At 48.6% G+C, this 23,726-nt stretch overlaps 1 protein-coding gene across 1 annotated transcript in view; it reads left to right on the forward strand.

Annotated features, from left to right (window-relative positions):
• TRAP1 (TNF receptor associated protein 1) overlaps window positions 1–23,726 on the forward strand; it is a 48,661-nt gene that overhangs the window by 13,686 nt on the left and 11,249 nt on the right. The window contains exons 2-12 of the mRNA XM_067706818.1: window positions 7,756–7,920; window positions 8,807–8,889; window positions 10,069–10,209; window positions 14,695–14,766; window positions 15,010–15,170; window positions 15,981–16,090; window positions 16,652–16,725; window positions 17,527–17,682; window positions 18,839–18,959; window positions 19,407–19,476; window positions 22,741–22,888. Coding sequence (XP_067562919.1) covers window positions 7,756–7,920; window positions 8,807–8,889; window positions 10,069–10,209; window positions 14,695–14,766; window positions 15,010–15,170; window positions 15,981–16,090; window positions 16,652–16,725; window positions 17,527–17,682; window positions 18,839–18,959; window positions 19,407–19,476; window positions 22,741–22,888 — 1,301 coding nt within the window. The remainder of the gene's footprint in view (window positions 1–7,755; window positions 7,921–8,806; window positions 8,890–10,068; window positions 10,210–14,694; window positions 14,767–15,009; window positions 15,171–15,980; window positions 16,091–16,651; window positions 16,726–17,526; window positions 17,683–18,838; window positions 18,960–19,406; window positions 19,477–22,740; window positions 22,889–23,726) is intronic.

Consider the following 23,726-nt stretch of genomic DNA (forward strand, 5'->3'; position numbering starts at 1 on the left):
AGATGCTTTGGCATACAGAGAAATATGTTTGTTCTTGCTTTCAGAGAATTTGATGCTAAGAAATATAAGCTTGTTCCTGCCCTACTTTGGTGAGATGTTATATATTAAGAAAAAGTTAATAGTAGAAGAAATGCCACAAGCTGGCTTGTAATAGCAGTTTTAATTTAGTAGCATGGAAAACAAGTGCTCTGAATTCATAGTAGGGAGAGATTATTGTGTACTGTGGTGGGGGGTGGGAAGGCCTGGTGGGAGAGCGGGCCTTATGCTGGATCCTGAAGCAGTTCAAATGGAAAGAAGTTGGAGGTAGAGGAAGCAGCATGAGCACTGGCAGGTGTGTGTGTTGTCAGATTCAAACTATCGGTGCTTCCTATTTTGTGACCCCAAACCACCAAACAGATTAATACTAAGACATTGTAGCTTGACACTGAGGTTTGTGGTTTTTCCTTTAGGGTGTAGGGGGAACATGAGGACCAATACTGTGCAGATAGTGTGTTTGTATCTGGTTCAGGCAGACTTACTGCACTATTGGCTTATTCTTTTTTTTTTTTTTTCGGTACACGGGCCTCTCACTGTTGTGGCCTCCCCCGTTGTGGAGCACAGGCTCCGGACGCGCAGGCTCAGCGGCCATGGCTCACGGGCCCAGCCGCTCCGCAGCATGTGGGATCTTCCTGGACTGGGGCACGAACCCGTGTCCCCTGCATCGGCAGGCAGACTCTCAACCACTGTGCCACCAGGGAAGCCCTGGTTTATTCTTAAAATTACTGTAGAAAGTTCAGTTAACCTGAAATCAAATCTGTTCTTGATAGCTGTTGATTAATATAATCTTGGAATATAATGGAAATTCTTAAAATTGTGGTTGAAAATATGGATTGCTTATTTTTTTCCCTTTTCCTAACTCTGAGGACTTATATTATTCCCATCATAAACAACATATTAAATCCTTTCAAAAGTATTGTGAGTATTAAGTGGCGAAAAAAGCAAAAGGAATAGGAAAAATAAGACATGGGAAAATTGTGTTTAATCTTGGAGCAAGGAAGTCCTTTACAAACAGAGGACTAATTTCCTTAATATATAAAGAGTTCTTACAAATCAATAAGAAAAAATTCTGTAGAAAATGATCAGAGGATATCAACAGTCCATTAACATAAAAGGAAATAGAAAATATTTTAAAATGTGGATAGATGCTCCATCTTGCTTATAATAAGAGAAATATAAATGAAAACTACAGTAAAATTTTTACCTAACTGATAAGCTAAGATCCAAAAGTTTTATAACATTACCATCTTAGCAAGAGTGTGGGGTGATACACACTCTCATAATATTGCTGGTGGGAATGTAAACTGATAAGTTTTTGGAGGGTGAGTTGGCAGCATTGACCACAGTTTAAATTGGACATAACCTTGGACCTGATGATTCCACTTCTCGATGTGTACTCAAATGTATACTTGTGCATAAATGAAATGACACATGTATAGGAATATTCCTTAGAGTCTTATTTTTTATTTTGAAATATTTTTTACCTTACAGAGATGTTATAAAAATAGTACTCAGTCTTCCCTTCCCCTTTCCTTAATTTCCCCTAATATTACTATCTTTCGTGGCCATGGTATAATTATTGAAAACTGAAATAACAGTGACACAGTACTACTCAGTAATATGCCGGTCTTACCTGACTTTAGCTGGGTTTCCCATCCATGTCCTTTGCTGGACCAGGATCCTCCATCCTGTACTTGTGTCTCTTCAGTTTGTGTTCGTCTTTCAGCACCTTGACACTTTTGTGTATATATATTTGGGTTCGTCTGGTGTTTTCTTATGATTAGATTGAGATGTGGTTTTGGTGAGAACACAACAGAAAACAGGCTGTGCCCTCTCACCCCACCAGGAGTTGCAGGATATGGACACATCTCATTCCTGATGATGGTCACTGCAGTCGCTTAGTTAAAGGTTATCTGCCACTTATTTCACCGTAAAGTACTGTTTCTCTCTTTGAAACCAAGAGGGGGGATTCTTTGAGATTCTGAAGATGTTCTGTTTCTGGTGAACATCAAATCAACAATCTGTACCTGTCACAGCTGTTACTGTTCTTGTCTGATGGTGATTGTCTATTTCCATCATTCCTTATACATTTACTAATTGTAATTCTACTATAAGGAAGAGGTCCTTTCTCCTCCATTTATTTATTATTTATGTAGGTGTGGACTTATATTTATTTTGTTCACCAGCTGACAGTCCCCCACTGTCATTATGTTGTTGCTCAGGTTGTCCTAGATTCTGCCACCGGGAGCGCCTTCCGCTCAGAGCCTGTGCCCTCTCAGCACGTCCCGTCATCTGTGAGTCCTTCACTTTCTAGCACCACAGGTATTCTGGGCTCATCTGGTGTGTTCTCCAGTGGTCTCGATTCCTTTTATTGGAGAATGGTATTTACAAACCAAAGATCTGGGTGCCAGGGAGGGTGACCACACACCCCAATTTGCCCAGGATGAAGGCATTTCCTGGGATGTGGGACTTCGGGGTGGCAGGTCCGAGACAGGTGCTCTCCCTGGTGCCAGGTGTGCTCACTGCTGCTTGGGTGTCCCCAGACACAGCCAGGAAGTATGCGTGTGTGTGCACTGTCACCCACATGTATGCACCTTGGTGTTTATTTCTACACTGACACTGATGCCTCCATTTGCAGCACAGCAAGGTTCACCCTGGCCTCCCCCTGCCCTTTCCTGACTCCTTTCTCCTGACTTGAGTCACAATGTACTCACTTGCTTGAGCTTAGTATATACACAGAGCAGTTTGAGAATTGCTACCGCTTCTGCTACAGTAATAGTATGCTGTCCTTTTTGAGCCCAGCTTTACAATATACAGTTGACCCTTGAACAGTTGACCTCTGAACTGTGAGGGTCTGCTTATTTGCAGATTTTTTTCACTAAGTAGGTACTGCAGTACTACACAATTTGCAGTTGGTTGGAATCCACGGATGTGGATATGCTTGTGTTGGAGGGCCAACTACAGAGTTATACTTGGATTTTCAACTTCACGGGGGGTGGGGTGGAGGGTTCTGTGCCCCAACACCCCCGTTGTTCAAGGGTCACCTGTGCAAAGTACTGGTTTTTTTCTTTTTCCCCAAATGCTGTTTTCTAAAGTCACTTAGGTTCTTTCAGGGCAGTTATGTTATTCATAGTATAGTTGTGCACATTTGTTACTGTTTGTATTTAGTTTTTTGTTCTCCACACACCCTGGTTGCTCTTAACTATTTACTTTTTGGGTATGTGAAGCATTACCATGGTTCTAAGAATCAGAGGGAAAAGGGATACTCAGAAATGCACGTTCCCCTCAGCTCTGCTACGCCATTCCCAACCTCCTTTCTCCATTCTGTTCCCACACATCTGTTATGGGTCGAATCGTGTGTCCCCCAAAAGATGCTGAAATTCTAACCCTCAGGACCTGTGAATGCGATCTTATTTGGAAATAAGGTCTTTGCAGAAGATCAGGTTAAGATGAGGTCGTTAGGGTGGGCCCTAATCCGATATGACTGTGTCCTTATAAAAAGGGGAAATCTGGATGCAGAGGCAGACACGAGCAGAGGGGAGACGATGTGAAGACACAGGGAGAAGGTGGTCATCTCTAAGCCAAAGAATGCCTGGGGCTCCCAAAGCTGGGAGAGAGTAATAGAACAGATTCTCCTTCACAGCCTCAGAAGGAACCAGCCCTGCCAACACTTTGATTTTACACTTCTAGCCTTCACAACTGTGAGATGATAAGTTTCTGTTGTTTAAGCTGCCCAGCCTGTGGTGCTTTGCCACAGCAGTCCCAGGAAATTAACAGCCCTTGTAACCAGTTTCTTATGGCTTAAATTGTGTGCCCCCAAAAGATACGTTCAAGCGCTTACCTGTGAATGTGACCTTATTTGGAAGTAGGTCTTTGCAGGTATAATAAGATGAGGTCATATTTGATTAGAGTGAGCCCCAAATCCGGTATAACTGACCTTAAGAAGAGCGAAATTTGGACACAGAGGAGACACACATGGGGAAGAGAGGACCATGTGATGACAGAGGCAGAGAGTGGAGTGAGGCAGCCCCAAGCCCAGGGCTGCTGGCAATACCAAAAGCCAGGAGAGAGGCGTGGACAGACTGTCCCTCAGAGCCTTCAGAAGGAATCAGCCCTGCCAACACCTCGGTTTTCCACTTTTGGCCTCCAGAACCGTGAGAGATTAAGTTTCTGTGTTGTAAACCACCTTGTCTGTGGTACTTTGTTACGGCAGCCTTAGCAAACGAATACACAATCTCATTAGTTTCTCATTTATCCTTCCTGTTTCTTTTGCACAAAAGAGTGGAAACATGGATATTTTCCTGTATCTCCTTTCTTCCATGAAGGGTAAGCATGCAATCAATAGATAACTCTTTATCACTTTGGAGCATTATGTTTAACAGCACAAGACTGGAAACAGTTTAAACATCCATCAGTTGAGCGCTAGTTAAATACTTATCCATTACAGTGGAATATTATTTGCTCACTAAGAAGAATAAACAGCTTTATATGTACTAAAACAGAGTGATCTCTAAGATGTGTTTTTTTTTTTTTTTTTTTAAATATTTATTTATTTATTTATTTGGCCATGCTGGGTCTTAGTTGTGGCATGCAGGTTCTTTTTTAGTTGCAGTATGACGGATATAGTTCCCTGACCAGGGATCGAACCCAGGCCCCCTGCATTGGGAGTGCGGAGTCTTTTTTTTTTTTTTGCAGTACGCGGGCCTCTCACTGCTGTGGCCTCTCCTGTTGCGGCCTCTCCTGTTGCGGAGCACAGGCTCAGCGACCATGGCTCATGGGCCCAGCCGCTCCGCGGCATGTGGACCTGGGCACGAACCCGCGTCCCCTGCATCGGCAGGCAGACTCTCAACCACTGCGCCACCAGAGAAGCCCCTGGGAGTGCGGAGTCTTAACTGCTGGACTGCCAGCGAAGTCCCTAAGATGTGTTGTTGATTAAAATATTTATACACAGAAGACTGGAAATAAAAGTGTGCCAGCCATAATCCAGTAGCCCCTTCCCCCCATATGAGAGCAGGTTTAGAACAGTTAGTTCAAGGAGTCTGAAAATGAGAGGAGCCCTTAGCCTCTGAATTGTTCTATTTTGTGTGATTTCTGGTTTCCTTTGGGGTAGGGATGGTTTACAGCTAACCATGAGGAAATGCAACCTGTTCTTTCCTGATGGGACTGAAAGGCAGATGGCGAGGAAAGGACCATGAGCAGAAGGGCAGGACAGGAAGTGGGGATAGGGGTCAGTTCAACAAATGTATGCAAGTGGAGCGGGTCAGGAGTCCTTCTTCCAGGGCATGGGGTGTCAGCAGGCCTGCTGGACTGGGGAGGAAGGAGGTGAGTTCCGGAGGTTTGGGGTGTTGCTTAGTGGAGGGCCTGGAAGACCAGCCTGAAGCATTTGGAATTGATGAGGTTGCGTTCAGGAATAAGTCCTCAGAAATCAGAAATAACAAGATGGAATTGGTGTCAGAAGAATAACATGTTGAAATTTAAGGGATGGGTTGCAGGGAACAGTGCTGTAGGCAGGAAAACCTGCTCAAAGACCGGGAGAACTGGGGGAGGTCTGGGGGGACAAGGATAAGTGCTTCGTGCATATCACTGTTGGAAGAAGACTCAGTATGATCCCCTCCTCTCCACTGTGTCCTTTCCTGAGGCCACATGATAGGGAGTGGTTGCCGATGAAATGTGGTAAGAGGAGTATTAGATGTAAGAATTTCTAAAATGCTTTCAGCATCTTTGGGCTTATGTGGAGGCATGGTCAGGAACACCACCAATCTGTGCTTACCGAGCTTTCTGCCCCTCTTCTTCTGGGGGACCTCCCCCATCACTCCGACTTCTGGTGGCCCAAACACTTTCACGTCCAGAGTAGTGCTCAATGGAGAACTAGAATCCAGAATCCATCCTGAGGCCCAACCCGGGTCTTGCATCCCTCAAACATCTCTCCTTTATCCTAGTCTCACTGATTTCATCCTGAAGTTCTACTGTACTTTAAAGCAGAGGGTTCCCAGCTTTTGTGGGGAACCTGTTTATGTCTCCAAATGTGGCCAGGAGCGCTGTCCCTGGGAGGGGAGGCAGCGTGTGGTTGCCCATAGTCCACTGGCATCATTCGCCCTGCATCAGGGCGAATCACAGGGACCCCAGCACCCCCACCTGGCCTGGTGCAGACTGTTTGTTAAACCCTCTAACCAAATACCATTTAATTCCAGAAGAAATACTCCAGTTGTGGGTTTTTTGTTTTTGGGTTTTGGGTTTTTGGGTTTTTTTTAAGCTGTATGGATAAGGTGAACAATACAGTTAGGCCAGAGAATTAAATATCAATATTTAGATTGGAAATTGAATATTTTCTGAAATGGGGTAGTTTTAAAGGTATTCTGCGTAGAGGTAAAGGCTAACATCGTGTTATTTATAAATCCAAGAGTAAGCTTAAAGAAAATGCAGATTTTTATGCCTTGTAGGAATGTGGAAGTCAATATGTTGATTTTTAAACCTACAAGTTATTTCTGGACATTCTAAATCATTCCTTTCTGACTGTCACATGTATGTAGTTACATAACAGGCAGCTGCAGTTTGTTATGGCCTAGACTTTCACATGGAGTGTCTTGTATGTCTGACCTGTATCCTTGAAAAGGTCGGGCCTTAAGTGCCTACTGAACAATGCCAGTCCCCAGCGAGTGTCTTCAGGGGCTGCTGGTGAGGACTGGCTCCATCCTGCCGGTTAGAGTGGAGGTATCTGCACGTGTTTCTTTTTTTTTTAAATATTTATTTAAATTTATTTGGTTGTGCCGGGTTTTAGTTGTGGCAGGCGGCCTCCTTAGTTGTAGCATGTCAACTCTTAGTTGTAGCATGTGAACTCTTAGTTGCAGCATGCATGTGGGATCTAGTTCCCTGAGCAGGGATCAAACCCTGGGCCCCCTGCATTGGGAGCGCCGAGTCTTAACCACTGCGCCACCAGGGACAACCCTTTGCATGTATTTCTGTAGCGTCTGTCAACCATACCAGGCTGGGGACAGCAGTGTCAAATGGAAGGGTTTTCCTTCTTCCCTTGCAGTGGTTTCTTGGTCCGCTGTGCTGAGCAGGAAGTTACAGAAAAGCAACTCAAGAGACATTGTGAATCCCCTTCCTGATTGCGAAGTAGAGGAGATCATCCCCTGGTTTGCAGTTTTTAAATACACTAATTTTAAAAACTCTTTGACAGTTTTGGACAAAAAGGGAAAGGAAAAGAATCAGCAAAGATTCTTTAGAAGATGATGAGACTGTTTGAGAACATCAACATTTTAATATTTGGCTCCCTCTTAGGGGTATTTTTTCTCCCTTTTTCCATGTTAGTTACACCGTAAGAAGACTGGCCAGCCTGTCATTATTTCCGGCTCCTGGAGGGGCTGTGAGCACTGAGGCGTGTGTGGGTTTGGTGGGTTTGTGCACGATCTCACTGGGGGACATAAGTGGGAAGTGGTGTCAAAAGGCCCCTGCCCGTTCCTGCGGTTCTGCCCCAAGTTCTCATGTGTTCTTGGTATTTGCCACGTGTGAGGATATGTTACCAGAACTACCTGCCAAAATACCAGCTAGCTGCACAGCATTTGTCGCTTCTGATTTCTCCTGGGTGACACTGGGTCTTTCGAGCAAAAGCCTGCCTTAAAGAATTCCATGTTAGCATCTGCCAGACGTGAACAAATTAGGATTTTCTGTTTCTGAAGTCTTATTAACTCTCATTCTTTCTCACATTTGTCTTTTCAGGAAAACCAGTTCTGTGTCCTTGGAGGCCCCCAGCCCAGTCCTGGAGTCCCAGGCAAAACCTGGCTTCAAGCTCCCACGTTGGACGGCTGTTCAGCTCCCAGGCTGCTGAGGACCGGAAGGAGGAGCCCCTGCACTCCATCATCAGCAGCTCGGAGACCGTGCAGGGTACTGTATGTAGCTGCGTTTGGGTCCAGGAAGTCTTTGTTGGCTCGTTGCTGGCTCATGAGGGGAAGATTTTGAGGCAGAAGCAATGATTGATAGAGCCACCCACTCGCTTCAGACGAAGGAAGGTCTTGGTTGGAGGGAGGGTTCCCCAAAACAATGCCTCCTGCGTTTCCGGCTTCTCAGGAACTTCTGACTTCCATCCTGGCGTATCTTGCCCCCTCTGGTGGTCACCCGTGAGTTCGCACGGGGCCCCTTTAAAGTAGTGATTCACGGCACATCTGCTAATAATCATGGAAGCAGGATGCAAACTCAGTGTTGGCCCCGCCGGTGAAGGACTGCAGTCCGACTTGTCCTTCATTCCTGGCAAGTGTGGAAGGCAATCTCCAGAGCCAGTCCTGCAGTGGGTCCATTTCTGGCTTTCAAATGAGACAACAACAGAATATTGGATGTTTGGGTTAAGAGGAGAAGTGAGGTTTTCTTGTTACTTTGCTCTCTAAGTGATCAATTCGGAAACAACTGTATTCAGAATAGAATCCAGGGTCTGGTTGTTAGAGCCAGCTCGCCTCAGGACTGGGTAAGGTGCCAGCCTCGACAGCCCCTGGAGGTAGCCCGACCTGAGGCCTGTGGGCTGCGGGGAGGGAGGCAGGTGAGGGCTTGTGCCCCTACGCCCCTTTCTACAGGGAGAGGGAACCACTGGTTTGTTCCACTCCCAAGACCTCCTGCCTGAGGCCCAGACACTTGGTTTCTTTCTTTCTTTTTTGTTCGCTGTTTTGAAACATGTTTAAAACTCCTTACCTTAAAGATTTTTTTGAATGTTTTACATAGCATTTTCTTCCACGAAAAAAGACATTAAACTTTATTGGTTGTGTCTGCAATTCATTACTAGGTTCTGTTTCCAAACATGAGTTCCAGGCTGAGACAAAGAAGCTTCTGGACATCGTTGCCCGTTCCTTGTACTCAGAAAAAGAGGTGCAGTACCCGCTAATCACTCCCGGCACTCGCAAGGTTTCTTTTGGCGAGACTGTTTCTATGCTATTCTGGGGAGGTGCCAGCTAGTACATTAGCTGTGAAAATGCATTAAATTTGGACAGGTCCTGATCTTGGCTACCAGTGAGAGTATTTTTACCAAAATCTGTTGGGTTTCATGGATAACTATATGCAGGTGATTCTTTGAGCCAGATTGAACCTGGGAATTAACGAATTGTGCTGATAATTTAGAAGTCCCTCGGGTGTTGCCGTGGGGTCCTGCTGAGGTCCATCTCTGTGGTGTTGTTGATGTGTGCTGAGGCCCTGGGTTCACGCCCCTCATCACCTGGCATCGCCACCTGTGGTCTGTGGGGGTGTTAGGGCTGAAGGAGGAAGACCCCGGCCCAGGGTGGAGTAGAGCAGGGAGGAGCTGCCAAGGACCTTTTTGAGGAGATGAAGCTCAAAATGATGAAGCTCAAGGGTGACAGGCCATGGTGAACCATCGTTTCCATGCTCATTTTTGCTAAAATGCAAAGAATTTGAGAAGGGTAAAGCACAACTTTCCAAAATGAAAGGACTTTCCAGGGAATATTTCCAGGTCTTGTCCTGTTAAATTCTATATTCAAGTGTCCCCGTGACATCCAGCTTCTGTTCTCTTGGGGTCAGGTCGCACCACCTTCCCTCTCCCCATGACTGTAAGTGGAAGGTCTGTCGCTGGTAAAGGGCTTTACAAACACGGGTTGGTAGTTGGGTCTGTGGCCCTTTTTTCTCTTGAACATGGTAGGTCTGGTTTGTGATTAGATTAAATGAAGTCAATGAGTCCTTTGTGGAGTAGAAAAAATATGTTTTGAGGATATTTTGACATCCCTGGGCAAGAGTTGAGAAAGAAGTTGTCTCACAGGGTCCTGTTTGGAATTAACTTAACAGATTGACACCTAACTCCAGGTTTGATGTTGAGGAAGGAGCAGTAGAGTCAGAGTCGACATAAAGTTGGGTCACGGCAATGTGATCTAACTTCAATCATTCTGTGAGCTGCCCTGGAGAAACTGCCTTTGAGGAAAGCAGGACGTCTTTCTGGTTAAACAGTTCTGTGGCATTTCTCCCCCAGCCTGTACCAGTTGCTGCAGATGCTGCTAACCAAATAGGTCCTGCAGCGTTCTCATCTTCTTTCCATTTCCGTAGGTGTTCATACGGGAGCTGATCTCCAATGCTAGCGACGCCTTGGAAAAGCTGCGTCATAAGCTGTTGTCTGAAGGCCAGGCGCTGCCGGAAATGGAGATTCACTTGCAGACTGATGCCGAGAAAGGCACCATCACGATCCAGGTACTTCATCCAAGTGTCTCGACGCGGGGCACGCCACCTTGCCTCCCATGCTGGTGACCGCCAGTGCCTCTCTACCTTCTGGGATGGGGGACAGGCTGCCTTTTCGTCATGGCTGTAGGCTCCTAGTAACCTGCTGACCACCGTTACTGTTAATTTACTATAAAAACACTCATTCAGGGCTTCCCTGGTGGCGCAGTGGTTGAGAGTCCACCTGCTGATGCAGGGGACACGGGTTTGTGCCCCGGTCTGGGAAGATCCCACATGCCGCAGAGCGGCTAGGCCCGTGAGCCATGGCCACTGAGCCTGCGCGTCCGGAACCTGTGCTCCGCAACGGGAGAGGCCACGGCAGTGAGAGGCCCTCATACTGCAAAAAAAAAACCCAAAAACCCCACTCATTCAACATAGAAAATTTAGAAAATACAGATAAGCAGAAGAGGAGACGTTTTATTTATTTATTTTTAAATTTTATTGAAGTATAGTTGATTTACAATGTTGTGTTAATTTCTGCTGTACAATGAAGTGACTGTTATACATATATATTCTTTTTCATATTTTTTTCCATTCTGGTTTATCACAGGATATTAAATATCGTTCCTGTGCTCTACAGCAGGACCTTGTTGTTTATCCATCCTATGTATAATAGTTTTCATCCGCTAATCCCAAACTCCTATCCATCCCTCCCCACAATCTGCCCCGCAACCACAGATCTGTTCCCTGTGTCCGTGATTCTGTTTTGTAGATAGGTTCATTTGTGTTGTATTTTACATTCCACATGTAAGTGATATCATATGGTATTTGTCTTTCTCTTTCTGATTTAACTTCACTTAGTATGATAATCTCTAGGTCCATCCATGTTGCTACCGATGGCTTTATTTCATTATTTTTTTATGGCCGAGTAATATAATATATTACTATATATTATATTACTTGTAATATAATATATATAATTATTACATAATTATATATATATTATATATATAATATATATATTATATATATAATATATATACACATAATGTATGTATTTTATATATATATATATATATATATATATATACATACACACACACACATATATATATACACCACATCTTTATCCATTCATCTGTCAACGGACATTTAGGTTGTCTCCATGTCTTGGCTATTGTAAATAGTGCTGCTGTGAACATAGGGGCACATGTATCTTTTCGAATTATAGTTTTGTCTGGGTATGTGCCCAGGAGTGGGTTTGATGGATCACATGGCAACTCTAGTTTTCTGAGGGACCTCCATACTGCTTTTCATAGTGGCTGCACCAGTTTACATTCCCACCATAGTGTAAGAGGGGTTCCCTTTTCGAAGAGGAGAAAACTTAAAATCACCCCATCATTCAAAGATAAATACTGTTGACATTTTAGTATGTGTCTATTTAGGGTTTTGATCTATGCATTTGTCTACATATCTAAACAGGTTTTTTTTTTTTCTTTTTTTTTTATGGTACGCAGCCTCTCCTTGTGGCCTCTCCTGTTGCGGAGCACAGGCTCCAGACGCGCAGGCTCAGCGGCCATGGCTCACGGGCCTAGCCGCTCCGCGGCATGTGGGATCTTCCCGGACCGGGGCATGAACCCATATCCCCTGCATCAGCAGGCGGACTCTCAACCACTGCGCCACCAGGGAAGCCCTAAACAGATTTTTAAAAATTTTTTTGGCCACGCCACAAGGCTTGTGGGATCTTAGTTCCCTGACCAGGGATTGAACCCACGCCCTTGGCAGTGAGAGCACGGAGTCCTAACCACTGGACTGCCAGGGAATTCCCTAAACAGATTTTTAAATGATATATTATTTTTTAATATACAGGTGACCCTGAATAACACTGGGGAGGCGGGGACAGACCCTCCCCATAGTCAGAAATCCACATATAACTTCTAGTCTGTCCTCTGTATACCCAGTTCCTCCACATTTGCAGGTCTCCCTACGCAGTTCCTCTGTACCCACTGTTCCACATCCACGAATTCAACCAACTGCGGGTCGTGTGGTACTGTAGGTAGTACTTGCTATTGGAAAAAAATCCGTGAATAGGTGGACCCGCATAGTTCCGATCTGTGTTATTCAAGAGTCAGCTGTAACTCTTCATATATTTTTTTTAATTTATTTATTTTTGGCTGTGTTGGATCTTCGTCACTGCACACAGGCTTTCTCTAGTTGAGGCGAGTAGGGGCTACTCTTCGATGCGATGCGCGGGCTTCTCATTGTGGTGGCTTCTCTCATTGCGGAGCACGGGCTCTAGGCATGCAGGCTTCAGTAGTTGCAGTGCGCAGGCTCAGTAGTTGTGGCATGTGGGCTCAGTAGTTGTGGCATGTGGGCTCTAGAGCGCAGGCTCAGTAGCTGTGGCACATGGGCTTAGTTGCTCTGCGGCATGTGGGATCTTCCCAGACCAGGGCTTGAACCCGTGTCCCCTGCATTAGTAGGTGGATTCTCAACCACTGCGCCACCAGGGAAGCCCCACACTTTTTTTTTTGTTTTGTTTTGTTTTGTTTTTTTTAGCCCCACACTTTTAACCATACTTATACTCTTGTGATGCATATTTCCCCATGTTATTGAATATTCTGTGGTACTATATTTTAATCACAGCCCGGTATTTGGATTAACAGTCTTACTTTAGACGCAGCAATAGTTTTGGCGGCTGTTGTAACCTTTGAGCAGTTTAAAGTCGAAGAGTTAGAAAGGCAGAAATGGGGTTCATCAGGCAGTGGGCCTGAGGGCCACCACGTTCCCGAGACAGCTGCTCTAGGACCTGCTGGCTGGGATTATGGGGCGGCAGGGTGGTGGTGGTTGTGGGGCGCGTATCCTATGGAGTGGAGGGCCTGCCTCCATGGACTCTGCCTCTTCCCAGCAGGCCTGGTTTCGCTTCTCAGAATTGCTGCTGGTGTCTGGTGCTCTCTTGTTCACTCCTTTGCTCTGCTCTGTGCATGTGTGTGCCTTGCTTGCTGCTGCTATTGTTTTGAGAAGCTTTATTGAGATATGATTTTTACATATAATCAAATTCCCCAAGTTCAAGTGTACAGTGTGTTTGGACCAACATACACAGTCATGGGACCACCCACACCACTGATGTCATCACCCCAGTATTCCCTGCCTTTCCCAGCCCTTGTCAGGCACTGATCTGCTTTCTGGCAGTATGGTTTTCTGTTTTCTGAAATTTCATATAAACAGAATTACACAGGAGGTAGTCTTTTGAGTCTGACTTCTTTCACTTGTCACAGTGCTTTTGAGATTTTTCTACACTGTTGCATGTATCAGTAGTTTGTTCCTTTCTGTCACTGAGAAGTGCTCTGCTGTGTAGAGGCATCACAGTTTTATGTATCCATTCACAAGTTGGTGAGCACTTGGGGATGTTAGGAATAAAGCCACTGTGAACATTTAAGTCTTCGAGTGGGCATATATTTTCATTTCTCTTGGGTAAATACCTAGGAATAGGATTGCTGGGTTGTAAGCAAAGTGTTTAACTTTATGAGAAACTGCCAAATGTTCCCACAGCAGGTGTCCCATTCTGTGTAACTCCTGGCAGCATTTGGGATGCCAGTGGCTGCACATCCTTGTCAGCACTTGTCACTGTCAGTCTTTTTAATTTTAGCCATTCTGGTGAGTGAGCAGTGTATTTCATTGTGGTTTTAATTTTCATTTCCCTAATGATTAGTGGTGTTGAGTGTCTTTTCATGTGTTTGCCATTCGTATATCTTCCTTGTGAAATGTCTTTCAGATTTTTGCTCATTTTTAATCAGGTTGTTTGTCTTTTTATTGTGTTGTAAGAGTTCTTTGTATATTCTAGATACGAGTCCTGTATCAGATATACTTTTGCAAATATTTTCCCCTAGTCTGTGGCTTGCCTTTTTATTTTCTTAGTAGTGGCTTTTGAAAAGCAGAAGTTTTTAATGAAATCCAGTTTATCACTTTTTCCTTTTATGCTTTATGCTTTTAGTGACCTATCGAAAAAGTCTGCCTATTCCAAAGTGATAAAGATTTTCTCCTATCTTTTCTTCTACTAGTTTTACAGCCTTGGCTCTTACACTTAGATCTGTGATCATTTTGTTTTTATGTAAGGGAAGGCTAAGAGTTGTTTTTCGCCTGTGGCTGTCCCATTGTTTCTGCACCATTTGTTTTTCCTTTCCCCAGTGATTTGTCTTGGAACCTTTGTCAAAAATAACGTGACACTGTCTGTGCAGCTCTTCCTGGACTCTGTTTTGTCCCTTTCATCTATGTGTCTATCCTCTAGTGAGGTTTTCTCCAGTGAGGCCTGGCTGACGTGGCTGGAATTCGCCTTTTCTGGTGACAGTGTTCTTACTTTGCTGGGCCCGCCTGGCAAGTGTAACTGATGTGCTCCTGCTGGGTGTCCCCACACATCCATCCTGGCAAGTGTAACTGATGTGCTCCTGCTGGGTGTCCCCACACGTCCATCCTGGCTCCCTGGTGCATTCGCTTGGGTGCTTAGCTTGTCTCTCTCCTCAGGACACTGGCATCGGGATGACACAGGAGGAGCTGGTGTCCAACCTGGGAACCATTGCCAGGTCGGGGTCGAAGGTAAGCCCCCCGCTGCCCTTTCATCAGGTGCTGCAGCTGTTCCCCCTCTCAGGTTCGAGGGTCTCCCCTCAAAGGGCAGTTCTGACCAGAGAGGGTAGGTCCCAGACGCTCTGGACACCAGCTTCAGAGGAATGTCCTCAGGCACGAGCTTGTTGGCATTGGGGACCCTTTATCACAGGATTTCACTGTGTCGGCAGGTCTCCGGGGCAGGGCCGCCTCCCTCTGACGAGTATCACCCCACAGGCCTTTCTGGATGCGCTCCAGAGCCAGGCGGAGGCCAGCAGCAAGATCATCGGCCAGTTTGGAGTGGGTTTCTACTCGGCCTTCATGGTGGCTGACAGAGTCGAGGTCTATTCTCGTTCAGTGGACGCAGGCAGCCCTGGGTACCAGTGGCTTTCAGACGGGTAAGTGAGCAGGTCCCACGTCACACACGGAGTGTCCCCAGGCCCTGGGGCCATCGAGGCAAGTGTCACCTGCCACGCAGAGTGGGACTCAGCTGGAGCTCGCAGCCTGGTCTGGGAAGCCAGGCTCCTTGGAAAGCGCCAGTGCGCCATCCTGGGCTTTTCATGGGAGGCCTGAGCCCCACACTCAGGGAGCCGTTACTCTTTTTTGCTGGGTGGGTCCCCGCTCTGTGCTCCGGGGCTGGTGCCTTTGTTCTGAGGGCGCGTCCCTGACTCCTCATGGGGGTCAGGGTTTGGCTCCCTGGCTGCCCCACCTCCCGCCGTCTCCACCGTGTGCTGGGCCTGCGAAGTCCAGGAATATCTCAGCTGTTCGTGGAGGATGGCACCCACCACAGCCAAGGTTAAGTGTTTATCTCACAAGCCCCCAAACTTCATTGCTGAATCCTGCTTTCCCGCAGGAAAAGTGAAAGTGGGGCCCACAGTCACCAGGGCCGAGGGATCGACAAGGTGCCCCTCGTGTACTTCTGCTCTTGGGAGGAGGCACCTGGCCAGGGGTCCGGAGCGCTTGGAGTTAGCACAGGACGGGGGTCTCTTCCCGGAGTCTGGTGCTTACCTGGCCACTTCAGGGGAATGTGAGACTGAGAGGTTGTGTTCAGGAGCGGGGAGCCCTGCGCCCCAGCGGCCACTATCCCTGGCGGAGGTGTGATGGCCTGGGGCACACTCCAGCTTCCTTTCTATGCAAGTCCTGCCTGCCACGTGGGACTTCTCAGCACTGACAGGCAGAACTCGCCTTCCTTCTCCCGCGTGTCTTAGCTCTGGGGTGTTTGAAATCGCCGAAGCCTCAGGAGTTAGAACCGGGACCAAAATCGTCATCCACCTCAGGGCAGACAGCAGAGAGTTCACCAGCGAGGCTCGGGTTCGAGGTGAGCAGGAGCCTGGGCCTCTGGGGACGTGCGTGCGGGTCAGTGCAGTACCTCCTGCCACTGCGTTTTAGGACATTTTGGGGCGGGGGTCGCAGGCGCAGGGCTGGCCGTGGGTTGGGGCAGGGTCAGGTTTGCCTTCCTCCTTTCGAGCAGCACTGTCTGTGTGCTTGCTGGTAGCGCAGGGTCCTGTGCTCGTTCTGCCTGTGCTGTAAGATGTCACCAGCCTGCCCATCCAGCCTGAGTCCAGGCTCCCAGACAACCAGAGCGGGTGCAGCTGCGAGGCGCTCCTCTCTGTCCAGGTCTCACTGGATGCTACTGAAGGTGCCCAGTGCTCTTCAAGGGGTCACATTAGCCCGTGAAACCCTGCTTATGCCGCCAAGAAGGCATCATGTATCATGGTGGCATGGGCCTCGAGATCCGGTTTGGGAGTGAGTTCTGCTCCCTGTGTGCGGGGAGGACAGGGACGAGGCCTCCCAGTGCTGCGTGACCCCTGCAGCACCTTCCAGAGCTTTCATCTACAGAAGCTTCCCGTGTTCATTGCTTTTTTTCTGTCTCTTCCAGATGTGGTGACAAAGTACAGCAAATTTGTCAGCTTCCCCTTGTACATGAATGGAAGGCGCCTTAATACCCTGCAGGTGAGGCCTGGCTACCTGCAGGCTCAGGTGGCTCTGGAGATAAGCCACTCCACGTCAGGCTGGCGGGTCAGAGGTGGGACTGGGCGTTGCGTCAGAGCCCCAGGACTGGGTGTTCTGGGGGAGGCGAGATCTGTGGGTGCAGGCAGGTCCATGTGCACCAGGGGGTCACCCTTCACAGCACACACTTCGTGCTCCTGAGTGTATTCAGTCATGCTGCCGTCACCATGGTCGGTTCCAGAACATTTCACCCCCAGAAAGAGACCCCACGTCCATCAACAGTCACTCTCACTCCCCGCCCCTGGCCCCTGGCATCCAGTCCACTTTCTGGATTGGCTTATTCTGGGCGTTTCATAAAAATGGAGTCGACTACTGTGTGGCCTTTTGTGTCCAGCTTCTTACTGTGTTTTCAGGGCTTGTGCTGGTTGTAGGGTGTATCAGTGCTCTGTTCCTTTTCACGGCTCAGTAACTGTCCAGCGCGTGGCTCAACCGTGTTACTCGAGCTGCTCACCTGTTGGTGGCTAGTGTCATGACGTCGTGCAGGCTCGTCCAGACCTTGCCTCCTGCTTTGCTCTTCCTGACACTGTGCAGGGAACAGGACACTTGTTCCCAGAGCCTTTTGTGTGTCTCTCTGTCCAGCACTGGAGAGGGTGGGGCTGGAGACAGAGGGCCCGGGAGGCCAACCCTCAGGAGCTGAGGGCTCCTTTGCCAGCACCCGGGCCCCGCGAGCTCCACCAGGTCAGGTCTGCACATTGTTGGGAGGTTGCGTCTGAAACATAACGTCCCTGTTCATTCCATTTCCAGGCCATCTGGATGATGGACCCCAAGGATGTGGGCGAGGGTCAGCATGAGGAATTCTACCGCTACATCGCTCAGGCCCATGACAAGCCCCGCTACACCCTGCACTACAAGACGGACGCACCTCTCAACATCCGCAGCCTCTTCTACGTGCCAGAAACGGTGAGCCGGGCGCAGGCCTGCCATGCGAGCTGCCAGGGGTTTGTCCACTGCTCCCTGGGTTTACATACCAGCAGCACTTCCCCTGAACGGTGACAGCTCAGCACAGACATCACAAAAATTGCCTTAGCAGCATCAGGATGAAAGAAAATCCTATACGTCTGGACGGGTGAACAGAAGTTGAAGTGAGGGGTGCTGAACAGAGAGATGTTTGGCCCGGCAGGCCTGGGCTTTGTGGACGGGTGCGGGCGTCCTGTCTCCATGCAGTGCGCTCTCCCTACTTCCGCATGGCTTCGGGCAGCACCGTGAAGGCCCCACCAAATCCTGCAGCCGGGAAACCTGCTTGGGTTGAACCCAGCTTTCCTGGCTTTAACTGACTAGAGCCCCGCGCCTGTTACCCATCTTGGAAAGAGCTCTTCTACCCTCCCGCTGAGTGTGCTCTGCAGACCAGCAGCCCCAGCCTCCCCTGGGCCCATTAGGAGTGCAGAGCCTTGGGCCCAGGACCCCCCAAGTCAGTTCCCACCTTAACAAGATCCCAACATGATGTGTGTGCAAACGGCAGCGTGGGAGGCGCTGGTTTAGAGCAGGGTTGGCAGACAGCGGCCACTTTGGGCTTTGCAGCCTCGTACCACCAAGGACTCTGCCCCTGTGGCGGAGGCTCACGGGCCACGCTGAGATGGGCGTGTGTGGCTGGGTTCCAAAAACTGTAGACACGGGAATTTGGATTTCATGTATTTTTCTCATATCATGAAATGTCCTTTTTTGCCTTTTTCCTCAACCATTTAAAAATGGAAAAGCCATTCTAAGCTATACAAACAGGTGATTTGGCCTGTGCGCTCTAGTTTGCTGACCCCTGATCCCTAGCAGGCTTGGCTCTGTTCGCAGGGACATGTAAGTCATTGTTTTTATGGGGAGGGCGGCAGCTGCCCAGAGAGGACCCCCCCACCCCACCTAGAGCCATGGTGGGAGGGGCCTCCCCCGGCCCCTCTGGGCTTTTGAACAGACAGACACAGGCAGGACACCGCACATCGGCCTCAAATCTCCCAGCCCAGGTAGCCTTAGGAAGGGGTTCCCCGTGACCATGCAGGCTCTGCCTCCTGGCAGGGCTGCCACGGATTTCTGCTTTTGCCACCTGACGCTGCCCTTTCCTTGCCTCCAGAAACCAACCATGTTTGACATGAGCCGGGAGCTGGGCTCCAGTGTCTCGCTGTACAGCCGCAAGGTCCTCATCCAGACCAAGGCCACCAACATCCTGCCCACGTGGCTGCGCTTCATTCGAGGTTCGGTGCCAGTGTCTGTGCCCAGCCGTGTGGGCTGAGGCCCAGGAGCAGCTGCCTGCTCCAGATGCCAACACCATCAGAAAGGGCTCATCTTTGATGAGTGCGGGGTCAGGGCGAGTCACCACAGCTGCTGGCTGGTGAGCCGAGTCCTCACAGCGTGGCGCCTCCCAGGGAGCTTCCTGTCTTCAAACACTAGTCTTGGTTGATTTATCCATGATATGTTATGATTTTGAACAGAAAACCCAGGTGGTAGTTTTGAAAGAGGGTCCAACTGATGCTGAAATCGTAGAAACTGTCCCGGCAAAGGCTCACCGGCCTTGCTTGCTTTCCTTCCGACCCCATGGTTGTGACCTGGGCTCTGCCTGAATTCTAGGAAGACAAGGGACTTGGGAGGAGAAGCCCCCGAGTGTCCTCCCTTCTCACCCACACTCGGCCTGTGTCTCACAGGTGTGGTGGACAGCGAGGACATCCCCCTGAACCTCAGCCGGGAGCTCCTCCAGGAGAGTGCGCTGATCAGGTGAGCAGCCGCAGGACACAGTGGGCACCTCACCGGGTTCGCCTTTGCCACGGAAGGCCCAGGCGGGCTTGAAGCTGCTGAGAGCAGAGGGTGGAGCTGAAGGTGCCCAAGGGAGCTATGGGCCTGGAGAATATGAACAGGTCACGTGTGCTTTGCCCCATCTTTTACTTCACGCTTTTGTAAAGGGTTTGGAGACTGACATTGAGGAGAATTGCTGCCAGTTCCAGGAGATGTTCCCTCCCTTGGCCAATCCCTGTCACTCAATCCTGGGGCAGCCGTGGCAGGGGAAGTTCCATGCAGGGCTGTTTCTGGGTGGACGAGGCAAAGGACGGCCCCAGAGCCAGGAGAACGTCTGACCTCGGTCCAGGAAGGTCACTAATGGTGTGAAGGAGACAAGGGCTGGGCACTGAACTTTCTTTTGGAGACATCGCTCTTGGAATCCTCGTGAGCTGGGTTGGCCGAATTTCTCCTCCCCCATCCTGATCATAGCAGTAGCTGCTATTTACTGAGCATTTGTTCTCACCCAGACTGTACCAAGCCCTTCCTGTGCAGCCTGTGTCATCCTTGCAGGTGGGAGCCACTAGGTCTCCACGTCATAGTTGTGGAAACTGAGTTACAGGGAGGTCTCACCCGACAGTGAGTGAACCTGTATTTGAACCCACGTTTTCTGATCTCAGGCATGTGCTCTGCCCCCAGCAGCTGGGACTGGGCTGACCCAGACGCTGGCAGGACGCAAGGCTGCAGGCGGGGGTGTGTCCGGCCACTTGGTCACTGCTGGTGGTTTTCCAGGGCTAGGTTGTCAGTCTGAGCACTCATCTTGACCAGCAGAGTCAGACTTAAATGAAATTTTTTAAAGAAACTGAAAGAAAAAGTAGAAACTTGATGCAAAGTACATTTTTCCCCTGAATCCTGAGAGAGTAAGTTGTCCACTCTATGCCCATCGTCCCCAGTTATCTCAGGGTGTGTTTCCAGAGAACAAGGACAGTCTCCTCCTAGCCAGCACAGCCGTCAGTTGGAGTTGACATGGTGCAGCTGCCACGTCTCATCCTCAGACCAATCCACGTTGCACACTTGTGCCCGTCACATCCTCTAGAGTAGGAGGGTCCAGTCCAGAGTCACACAAGCCTTTAGTTGTCATGTTTCTCCAGTCTCCTGGAGGTTGGCCGAATTCCACAGTCTCCCTGACTTTCAAGACCTGGATGCTTCTGAAGATTTCAGGCCAGTGATTATATAGAATGGCCCTCTGCACGGATTGTGATGCTCCCTCATGCTTAGGTGCAGGAGTAGCACAAAGTGATGCATCCTGTCAGGTGGTGCACGACTTTGAGTTGTCCCCTTACTGGTGATGTTCATGTTGACACTTGATTAAGGGGGTGTCTGCCAGCCTGCTCACGTGGTTACTCTTTTTTCCTCTGTAATTAGTAATGATGTTATGTAATGGGGTGGTATTTGGCAGCTGTGTGTTCATTTCTTACAATATGCATGTGCTTTTCTTAATACCTGTATAACTGATTTGCATGACTTGATTTCCTGTTTTATTCAAGGGCTATAATCTGTTACTGTCATTGTTTGATGCCCAAACTGTCCCTGATTTAGCAGGAACCTACTCAGGCTGACTCTTTGCCCTTTGACCTATTCCCATTGTGCTTTGAGCACTTCTGTATTGAGTTCACTCAATACCAACCAGCACTGCCGTGGTCTTGGTCTTTGCTTCCCTTGACAGTGAGGAATTTGCCCCTGATTATCCCTAATGTGTTTACCTCTGACCAGTCCCCTTCATGTTACCAGTCTGCCATCGCTGCTGCCCCCCTGCCCCACCAGCTCCCTGCTCCTTCACCTGCTTGGGCTCTGATGCCACACGGTGGGCTAAGGGGGTGTCTGTCAGCCATTCTGCCAGCTGCTCGCTGTCCCCAGTCTGGATGTCCTCTTCTGGGGTCCTTGGGCTCTGACACTCCACACCAGGCTCCTCCAACCCTCACCCTGCATGGACACCCTCTTCGTTTCATCCTGGCTGCTGTGGCTGCCCCACCACAGATGCGGGTGCAGCCCCTTGGCTGAAGGACTGAGTTATTCAGGATGGGAGTGGAAGAGGATAAGCTTAAATGAACGTTAAACATTATTGTTCCCCTACCCTGGATTATTAAGGAAACAAATGGTAATTTCACCTTTAGGAAAGGCAGAATATTAAGGAAATTAAAAAAAATACTCCCTAATACCACTAATAGTGTTGCTCACGATTTTATGTAGTGCTCTGGTAAACACCCTAATACACAAGATCCCAATTTTGTAAAACTGTAGAGCACATATAGTATATCCAGTATAAACCCAAGTTTATACAGCATTGATCCTAATTATGAAAAATATAATGCACAGCAAGTAGTATGTATAGTCTTTGTATACTTATATACTATATGTACCCTGTAATTTATCCATATTGGGATTTTTCTAGTTTTTCTTTCAACCCAGGCACTTTCTCATGTTTTTAAGGATCATATCATTAGAGGATGTTGATCTTTAATGGCCGTGTAGCTTTCCGTCATTCATTTCAACCTGTTCTCTGCAGTTGAACACTGAGCTTGTTCATAATTGTTTTCTTTTTTTCTTTTCTGTAATTAAACTTGCATCAGAGCTTATTTATTTATTTTTGGCTGTGCGCGGGCTTTCTCTAGTTGTGGTGAGTGGGGGCTGCTCTTAGTTGCGGTGCGCGGGCTTCTTATTGCAGTGGCTTCTCTCGTTGCAGAGCCCAGGCTCTGGGCACGTGGGCTTCAGTAGTTGTGGCATGTGGGCTCAGTAGTTGTGGCTTGTGGGCTCTAGAGCACAGGCTCGGTAATTGTGGCACACAGGCTTAGTTGTTCCAGGGCACGTGGGATCTTCCCGGACCAGGGCTCGGACCCGTGTCCTCTGCATTGGCAGGCGGATTCTTAACCACTGCGCCACCAGGAAAGTCCCATAATTGTTTTCTGTTTTATGTGCTACAGTGAAATTCCTGGTCCATAAATCTTGGTGACTCATGAAGGTGTAATCTCAGAACCATAGTTTTGTCACTCTCCACAAGGTTGCGGGGGCGGGGGGGGGGGTGTCAGCTAGCATCCCTGACTCTGGGGGGCGCATGTCTCCTTAACTGGTGTTGGCCAAGGGTAACTTTTTGGTATGTTGTCTTCACTTCTCTGATTATTAGTGGGATTGAACGTTTTTTCATATCCTTCTGGCTGTTTGTATTTCGTGAAAGTTGCTCTTTTGTGATAAATGCTTTTCTGTTCATAGGAAACTCCGGGGCGTTCTACAGCAGAGGCTAATAAAATTCTTCATTGACCAGAGTAAAAAACATGCTGAGAAATATGCCAAGTTTTTTGAAGATTACGGCTTGTTCATGAGGGAGGGCATCGTGACCACGGCTGAGCAGGAGGTCAAGGTAGGGTCTGGGTTTCTGGGCCTTTCTCTGGGCTGCCTTGGGCTGTGGAGGAAGCTGCTGGAGATCAGAAACCTGAGCTTCCCAGGACGTGATGATGGCATAGCCAGGCACCCCAGTCACCACTCCCAGGGGTCAGAAAGTGCAGCCTTTGGCCTCTGGACTCCGCAGGTGGTCCCAGCAGGCCCGGCGTGCACTTGCACATGTCCAGCTCCTCCAGTGCCCTCATTTGAGGGGAGCGGGCATTTAGTGTCTCTTCCCTCAAGGGCCTGGGGGGCTTGGGGAGGTCACAGAAGTCAGGACAGGAGAGGTGCCTGGTTCACGGGGTGGGGAGGGCAGGTGAGGTATATGTAGTCAGGGCAGTTCATCATGTGATCGGTAGAAATCCATCAACACTGTGCCACTGGGTTAATTGTGCAATTACTTAAAAATGATGAGATTGTTCCATAAACATTTATTGGCCACTTTTAAGTTGTGATACAGTTCCCATACAATAAAATTCACTCTCTTAAAGTGAACAGTTCATTTAGTACCTTCACAGGTTGTACGTCCACCACCATCTGGTTCTGGAACATTTCCATCACTCCCAAAAGACACATGTCTTTTGTCACTCTTAGCGCCGGCGTTTCGTCTTTTGCTCCAGAACAGCAGCAGGGAAGGAGGGTGACCAACCGTCTGGGGTCCCAGGGTTTGTTCTGCAGGCCATGAGGGAGGGTGGGATGGGGCCTGGGCACTGCGGCTACCAGCCTGCTCCCCCCAGGCCCTCATCACCCTGGGTCCTCCTAACCCTGGTTGTTGGCACAAGGACTCCAGTGGCTCCAAGTGCTGCCTGCTCGGACTC

The sequence above is a fragment of the Pseudorca crassidens genome, chromosome 15 (genome assembly GCF_039906515.1).
Source record: "Pseudorca crassidens isolate mPseCra1 chromosome 15, mPseCra1.hap1, whole genome shotgun sequence".
Classification (NCBI taxonomy): Eukaryota; Metazoa; Chordata; class Mammalia; order Artiodactyla; family Delphinidae; genus Pseudorca; species Pseudorca crassidens.